The sequence below is a fragment of the Thermobia domestica genome, chromosome 2 (assembly GCF_964235325.1).
Source record: "Thermobia domestica chromosome 2, izTheDome1.hap1.1, whole genome shotgun sequence".
Taxonomy (NCBI): domain Eukaryota; kingdom Metazoa; phylum Arthropoda; class Insecta; order Zygentoma; family Lepismatidae; genus Thermobia; species Thermobia domestica.
In genome coordinates, this window is record NC_137455.1 from 63,754,927 (window position 1) to 63,764,472 (window position 9,546).

The window sequence follows — 9,546 nt, forward strand, 5'->3', positions numbered from 1 at the left end:
TGTGTGTGTGTGTGTGTGTGTGTGTGTGTGTTTCAAAACAACACCAACAATGTTTGAGAGGTCATTCCTGACACCAAGGTAAGACAAAAAATATAGACCAACCTGTGTGTACAAATGCTACCTTTCGGGGTTACAGGCTGCCAAAAACATGAAAAAATGAAAAAATAAGGGTCAATAACTCCCATGCTCTGCGATCTACAGTAGTCGGGTCAAGACTTCACTTAACAACTAGTACGAGCCTTATGCAAACACCCATGTTTTCGAATCCTGCGGTACTTCCGCAACATTTTATAGAGGTAAATTGGTGAGTACTTCAAATTATATGCCCGTAGCCAAACTTTCTCTACAAAAATTTTTCCGTGAGTACCTTAGGATTCTGAAACATGGATATTTAGATAGGGCATATACAAGTTACTAAATATAGTCTTCACCCGACCACGGTAGGTCCCATATTATTGGAGCTATGGACCTTTAAAGTTTATTTTCTCATGGTTTCTGTAGCCTATTACTTCGAAAGGAAGCATTTGTGCACCCAAGTTGATCTATACCTTTTGTCTCATCTTGGTGTCAAGAATCACCTCCCAAACGTTGTCAGTGTTGTTTCGAAACACCAAATATATATAGTAAAATCAAGGCAACGGATCTAAAAATAAAAATTGCGGACATTTATATTTCTTACTCTATCCATGTGAAACGCTTAGGACTCATATTTGGATAAGGATCTAAATTATAACAATCATATATCTACTCAGTGTAACAAAGCTATTACTTTATTAAATCGACTTTACAAAGCCAAAGACTTTCTATCTCAGTCTATGAAATTATATTTCATACAAGTTCTTGTTTTGCCGTTATTAGACTACTGTGACACTGTATATGGACCAACTCTCTCCGTTTACAATTCTAAAGCTACACAGAAAATACAGAACTCGTGCATTTGGTTTGCCTTTAACTAAAAGAAATCGGAACATATCCTACCAGTGCTAAATAGAAACGATATTTTAACAATGTCGAGAAGAAGTTACCTGAGCTATAGTTGTCTGATATATAAAATCCTTAAAACTCAATCCCGAGAATATTTATATTATAAATTTACAAAGAGGTCACAAATTCACTCTCACGTTACGCGTAACAGTGAGAAATTCAAGGTACAAAGACTTAAACTGAAGATAGTGCAAGGATCATTTTCTAGAGCAGGTCCGAGAGTATGGAATGCGACACCAAAAGATCTCACGGAAAAAGGTCATTTAATTCATTTCGAAATTCATTAAAATCACATTTGATGAAATCCCGACGACTGGTACAGTTTTATGTAACAACTTAGCTAAATCCAACAATATCGATACTTTTTATTGCATATGTGACTTTTTCATTTTCTGATTTATTCCTTTCCTTGTATTTTCTTTTTTTCTTTTTTTTTTTTTTTTTTTTTGTTCCCTTTCATGTGTATGGTTTAATATTGTATTCTCTTGACAAGGGTTAGGTGGTAGAACAGCCGTGGTTGAACCTCACCAGCTTCAAAAAAACATTTTCTTTTCATTTTATATATATATATAAGTGGATTCACATTTACAGTACACAGAGTGAACTATGCTTGAGTTTCGCTCACCATTTAGTGCAGTCAAATTTGCAAAAAGTACGGAAGAAATTTAATAGTACAGATGTTGGGAATGATGTTCTAAACAACATACTAAAAGTCCCCTGAAATGCCAGGTGACCTTCGCCGCCATATTGGAAAATTGCCACCAGAAGTGTCAAATGAACAATACCCAGATAAAAAGAGCAATATCTTCGCTACGGTTTAACATAAAGAGATAAACATACTGTCGCTTTATAGAACATAGATAATACAATATTTTTTAAAGACAAACAATTTTTCATAAAACGCATACTTTTAGAAATATTTAGCTCTAAATTCTAAAATTCCGAAAACTACCGTCAAACTGATTTAAAATTTTATTGAACTTAGGATGTAATTATTAGCAAGTTAAAATTTGACATAGATATTGAGAAAGGTTATTTAAATAACATTCTAAAATCCCATAAATTCTTGTTCGCCATATTGGAAAATGTACAAATGTACGAAGTAATTGAAAGATAATGTTTTGTTAAGTGAAGTACAAAATCTGGATCGGGCTAAATATTTGAGAAACTGTAAATGCAGTCGATCCGATCCAATTGGGATCAATGGTGGTGCAAGGGGGAAACATTATGACGTGTTTAAGTTTCTTCTCCGCCGTCTTGGTGTCCGCCATCTTGGAATCAACTTGTTTATTTTAAATGTCAAGATGGTCGTGTGACATACTAAGCAACATCCTCGTTCGAAGAGAAACCCAATAGTAAGGTTATTTTCCCAAAACATACAACTGTTTTGAAGTTGTGAATTGATATAGGATATGTTATATGTGAAATGCTGTGAAATGTGCTGTGCGAAGTTTCGAATTGAATGATAATGATAAAGCAAAAAGCAAGCTTTGTAACATCTCGCATTACGTATTCTTTAATGACCAGGAAAAAAGAGAGCTAACACATATGAAACAATTACAATCACATGACATGTTCAGCAAGCCCACCGTTCTGTTCTATGCACATCCTTAACAGTGTGACCCTGTGCTTAGCACTCTACGAAGCATAGTTGGTGATATTTGTTCACAGACAGTAATAATTCTTCTTTTCAGGTAGCCAATGACAATAATTTTACACTGGTAGACAATGGCTTTAAAGTGCCTTCAAAGATAGAAATCTAACAGAGTTAGTTCGGGGACCTTGCTGGCCACTCAACTGGTCCATGCCGACCTATCCAGCAACCGGGAAAGTGTTCATTAAACTATCAGTTACATTACGACCATAATGCGGAGTCCCATCTTGTTGCCAATATTGATGAAATCACCCTTTCTCTTCCAACAAAAGTGGCATAAGTTGTTTCCAAGCATCTCTGCATATTGTGCAGCATCCCAGGTTCCATCAATGAAAATAGGTCCAATGCGTCTCATCAATGGAAACTGGTCTAGTAAGTTTTTCTCCCCATATTTTACATCACACCATTACCTTACCTACACCTTGCATCTTTGAATCATCTATCTAATTAAGATTTGTATTAGCCCCGTACCGAAAATTTATCGCAATACCGAGAAATACTACGGTAAAACTTTCTTTTCAAAATCTTCAACGGTTTTGAAGTTGTGAATGGATTTAAGCTAGAATATGTTATCATTTAAACTTAAATGTTGTTATGTGTGGAACATTGTATAGACGGCAATCGAGTGACTCTTTATCTTTTTTCTTCTAGGTAGGACAGGATGCAAATTCGAGAGGAAAGATTCGAAATCTTCCTTTTGCCTGGATAACGCAGTTCAGCAATAACATCCGTCTTTAAAGAGTGACATCCTAATCGCGAGTTGGTGACAGACAGTGCTGTACGAAAACTAATCCTCAAATTCGTGGCAAAGGGAAATGTTGATAATTTACCTCGATCAGGACGACCACGAAATGCAACTGATCCACACACATCAGCAGCTGTGTTGGGTGTATTGGTGAAAAGTCCTATTTAGAGTGTGCGACCTCTATCAAGTGAGCATAATGTTAGTGCCAAAAGTGTTCAAAGAATGCTAAAAAGGAAAAAGTGGCACCCCTAAAAATTAAAGTTGAATCAAAAACTGCCAGAGGATGATTTAGATAGACAAATGGAGTTTTGTGAGTAGGCGTTGGCCCAGATAGCTCGTAAGCGAGTGTTTCCTCATAACATTGTTTCTAGTAATGAGGCAAATTTCTATGTAACGGGGAGTGAGATTAACAACCAAAATGTCCGGTACTGGGATGTTTTCATTGATGGGACCTTGGATGCTACACAATATGGAGATATGCTTGAAAATACTGTCATGCCTCTTTTGTTGGATGAGGAAGGGTGATTTCATCAATATTGGGAACAAGATGGGACACCGCGGCATTATGGTCTTAACGTAATCGATCGTTCAATGAACACTTTGCCAGTTGTTGGGTAGGTCGGCATGGACCAGTTGAGTAGCCAGCAAGGTCCCCTGACCTACCTCCGTTGGATATCTATCTTTGGGGGCACATTAAAGCTATTGTCTACCAGTTCAAAATTATTGACATTGACTACCTGAAAAGAAGAATTATTACTCTCTGTGAACAAATATAACCAACTATGCTTCGCAGAGTGCACAATCACTGTGTCTCAAGGTTAAGGATATGCATAGAACAGAACGGTGGGCATGCTGAACATGTCATGTGATTGTAAATTGTTTCATATGTGTTAGCTCTCTCTTTTCCTGGTTACAAAGAATACGTAATGCGAGATGTTACAAAGCTTGCTCTTTGCTTTATCATTATCATTCAATTCGAAACTTCGCACAGCACATTTCACAGCATTTCACATATAACATATCCTAAATCAATTCACAACTTCAAAACAGTTGTATGTTTTGGGAAAATAACCTTACTATTGGGTTTCTCTTCGAACGAGGATGTTGCTTAGTATGTCACACGACCATGTTGACATTTAAAATAAACAAGTTGATTCCAAGACGGCGGACACCAAGACGGCGGAGAAGAAACTTAAACACGTCATAATGTTTCCCCCTTGCACCACCATTGATCCCAATTGGATCGGATCGACTGCATTTACAGTTTCTCAAATATTTAGCCCGATCCAGATTTTGTACTTCACTTAACAAAACATTATCTTTCAATTACTTCGTACATTTGTACATTTTCCAATATTTCGAACAAGAATTTGTGGGATTTTAGAATGTCATTTAAATAATCTTTCTCAATATCTATGTCAAATTTTAACTTGCTAATAATTACATCCTAAGTTCAATAAAATTTTAAATCAGTTTGACGGTAGTTTTCAGAATTTTAGAATTTAGAGCTAAATATTTCTAAAAGTATGCGTTTTATGAAAAATTGTTTGTCAGCTGGCATTTAGGGAACTTTTAGTATGTTGTTTAGAACATCATTCATAACATCTGTACTAATTTTTAGCTTGTTTCTAATTTGTTGTTTCTTCATTAAAATTTGAGCTTCATTTACTGCACTAATTTATGATTTCACTAGATGTATACGTTTCACATACACAAGTTTTGTTTATAAACATTTCTTGATGTTCTTTTATCGATTGGATCATCCCTTTCTATAGAGATCAGAATACTCAACGGATATATATTTTAAACTTAGTTTCAGAGTTTTAGAAGAATATTTTTACATTTTTCTAATAACCAAACAATAAAGTAAATATGCTTGAAGGTGAAACCTAAAACATGCTGTTTTAATTTCTCTTGTTCATAACGCTTTTGTACACATTTTACAAACAAACATTCTATTAATAATATAATAAATTTGCATTATACATTTGTCTCAAAGAAATCAAGTTAGAGTATCTTTTGCTACTAGATTGTGATTTTAAGGGCTTTTATTTCACGAAAAGATGCAACCGTTATGTTCATATTTCGTAAATAAATATATCGTCAAATGAAACGGCAATACAGCATATTCATTTCTCTTCAAAAATACAGAAATTATTGTTTACTGCTGAAAAGATTTAGTTTCCTACGTTTTAAATTTTCGTAAAATAAATAATTCGTCTACGTATTTCTAGCCTTAACTACCTCGCTTGTTCCAAGCACATATTATCTATCCCTGTAAAAAGAATCCGTTAATTCTTATATGATTATTATAATGACAGGTTTCTTCTTTTAATGTCCAATGGTATATTTCCATAATTTTCCCAATCTTTATTTTGATTTTATATATCCTGAAACACGTCTATTTCTTGTACAGATTAGTATTTTCCCACATCGTTTAAGTAACACTTTTAGGATTGAAGTGTACATTTTTTGTTATATCTAATAATTGTTCGCAAATATCAAAGTAACCCAGAAACTTCTGTCGTTTTATGTGGAAGTCTGTGTCCCATTGAGCCTCACACTGTGAGTTCAATGCAAATGGCGATAAGGCGAAGGTCAGTTGTTGGTGTAAGTAGATCCAACATATTACTTGGTTCTGTCACTTCAGTTACACCATGAACTTGCGTAAGAACAGAGTGAACATGGGACTTCCACAAAGCGTCATAAGGGCGTGTATGATGTACGAGTTCAAACTGGGGTCAAACGACGCTGTAGCGGGGAGAAAGATATCCCAGGTCTTTGGTGGGGATGTCGTGACTATGCGGACAGTGCAACGGTGATTTAAAAAAACTTAAGAACGGTGACGAAACACTCGAAGACGCAACACGTGCCGGAAGACAAACACACATTCAAAATGAAGATCTGCAGGCAGCAATTGAGTTGGCCAGAGGAGAGACATGTGAGGAACTGGCACTACAATTCAGTGTGAGTGGAGAAACCAGTCGGAAGCACCTTCATCAACTTGGAGAGCATTACCAGTTGGGTCGATGTGTCCCACATGATTTCACTCCTTGCCAGAAGACAACGCGAGCAGACACCTGTATTTCATTGCTGTCTCGTCTGAGCAAGGAGTCATTTCTGAACAGGATGTTTACATGTGATGAAAAGTTTATCCTGTACGAAGCTCCACGACCACGCGGAGCGTATCGCTAACGCTCTCGCCTTCGATGCGAGCTGTCCCGTAATCGATTCCCGGTGGGGCCATTCGGTCCAAAAAGCCTACAACGCTTTTTCCCGCCAGCCACAATGAATGAGGTTTTCCTGGGATTTCCTCATTCATACCAGGCAAATGCCGGGGTGGTATCTAACTTATAGGTCCCAATATGCTTCCTTCCTTCACCAATCCTTTCTTCCTTTCCTTTCCTCGGATTGTGTGCTCGCGGGGGATGTCATCCCTCAAAAACGTGAAGGGCTAAATGGCCTTAGATGCCGAATGCCCAAAATCTAAATCCTAAATCCCTACCATTCTACGCCTTGGATGGGAAACAGTATTCCATCCAACATACTCATCGGACATTGCACAGTGTGATTATCATCTGTTCCGTTTTTTGGATAATCACCTTAGATGACGCCAGTTCAAATCCCTAGTAGAGATGCAAAATGAAATTGATACCTTCTTCCTTTGTGGCCAACCAAGTTCTACCGCGATGGAATCCATGGCCTTTCAAAGCGTTGGCAGAAGGACATCAATGCTGACGGGGACTATTTTTGATCAATCAGATATATCTTAGGTGACATATTGATGTTCGAAGGTGATGGGTGAAAACGTTAAAAGAACTTTCTTGGTTAACTGTATATTTTTAGTCGTTTTGTACTGAAAATCAAACTCAAATCAAATTTATTTTAATCTCTAAATAAAAATAAATAGAACTATCTACATCAAAAATATCGTCTTGATATAAACTTGAATCGTGCTATTCAAAATTAAAATTACTTCCTCTTTTTCTTTCAGATCAGCAGTTATGAAGTTAACAGGTATCATGGTTATATTCCACTTACTTGGGTTTGGAAGTAGCACTTTACGAGCTCTAGAACCGACTGCGAGTTTGGAATTTTTGATCAAAAATACCTTTCTTGGCCAACCTGCAAGTTACTGTGTATTTGTCGAAACAATTCAATATTTTACTGCGAACGAAATAAATGTTGAAGTTACTAATGATGAACATCAGTATCAACCTATAATTCACTCCAATCTATCACAATTGGATACACAATCGAAACTAATGTTGAGTTCAATGAATCGTGGGTGTACCTTATTTTTAATACAATCTACAAATATATCCAAAACTCTTTACACCATTTACAATAACTCCATTTCTTCATATCAAAGGAAAAGAAGAAAGTATATCGTTCTTTATGAAGGTAATACAAATAACATACCACATGTATTTGAACATCCATTAGTGAAGATTTTGCCATATGTATACGTCGTAATACCTTCTAAATATTCAAGAAGAAATATTATTCCGTCTTACATTCTCAAACACAAGTTTGGGAGTAACTTACGTTCTGAAGGTTGGGAAACCATTGCAACATGGAATTCGAATGAATCCACTAATGGAAAACTACTAAAAGAATTTATTATAGTGAATTTACAGAACAACTATTTATACTTACTCTTGACAACATATAGTCCATATGTTATAACTGATGGAACAGTTTTTGAAGGAACCGAGTATAGGATTTTGCTTGAATTCTCTAAAGTCCATAACTTTTCATGGATTATAGATGTAGTAGAAGGAAAACTTGGAGATTTTTCGGATGATGAATCTCATAACACATATTTTGGATTATTCAAAAATGAGAAGTACCAAACCGGTGCACCGACTGCATTAATTACAGAGACTTGCTTCAAATATTTTGATATGAGTTTCCCACATTTGCAGTTTGGATTAAGTTTTCTTACCCCAAGACCACAACCTCTCCATTACGTATGGAACGTACTCGTTCCTTTTAAAATATCTACTTGGATAACTATTTTAGCATTTGTTTTAAATTGCTCGATAATGTTTTACATTTTTGCTACGTTAGAAGAACAAATATGTCGCTTAAACAAGAAGAGTAATTATTCCGAATACAGTTATGGTCTCCTTAATTCTCTTCGCATGGTGATAGGTCAGGCCATTCCACACGAAGGACACAATACCATGAAACACTTAATTGTATGGTTTTCTTTTACGTCAATAGTAATTATTGTAGCATATAACTGCAATTTAGTGTCTTTTCTCACAAGTCCATGTATCGAAACTCCGATTGACACTTTAGAACAATTTGTAGATTCTGGTCTTTCATGGGGTCTAAACGACATGATTTACATCGATATTATTGATGACGTAGCAGACTCACAAATAGCAACCATAGTATCTCGATACAGATATTTTGAAGATACTGATATTTTGAATTTAGAAGCGAAAAACAGAAGAATAGCTGTATTGTTTGAAAGAGTTTTCTCGGGCTATATTACAGGTGCTGACTATCTTGAGGAGGATACTTTAAGGAACTTGTATGCTATGAAGGAAACAGTGTTGAATTTTTACTTAGGCTTTGCATTCCCTAAAGAATCTCCACTCGTGGAAATATTTAATGTTTTTATCGGTCGTCTGATAGGGTCTGGAATTATCGAACAATGGGAGAAAGAAGTTATTAGGAATTATAGACCACATAAGTTTATGTTGCCATTAATGCTAGAGTTTGACATTCAAAGACTTAGACCGCTATCTCTTAATGATATTGCAGGCTCTTTTGTGTTGTTATTAATAGGTAATATACTTGGAGTATTAATATTTGTACATGAACGTATATCTGTTATGTTCAAATGGAAAACTAAGTTTAACTAGGCAATCAAACAAGTAAATGCGACGGCAAGTCAAAAGTAAAGGGACTTGTGAGAAAAGGTACGAGCATTTATTCTAATGACAGAAAACTGAATCATACATTACTTTTCTACATAGTCTGCCTGCACTTCAACGCACTTTTCCCAACATTTCACAAGTTCTTATTTATTCCGTCGGGAAAAAGTGTTTTGGTTGCACATGTAACCAATTTGGCACCGCATCAATAACTAGCTGATGGTTGACGAAAAAATTTCTTAATTTCTGGTGATGATTGGTGTTTCCAATCA

General features: G+C 35.9%; 1 protein-coding gene across 1 annotated transcript; it reads left to right on the forward strand.

The window, feature by feature from the left end:
• Positions 1–8,431: 8,431 nt before the first annotated feature.
• Positions 8,432–9,262, forward strand: LOC145679045 (uncharacterized). The gene has a single exon (XM_081749645.1). The coding sequence runs from the start codon at positions 8,432–8,434 to the stop codon at positions 9,260–9,262; it is 831 nt and encodes a 276-aa protein (XP_081605771.1).
• The last annotated feature ends 284 nt before the right edge of the window (positions 9,263–9,546 follow it).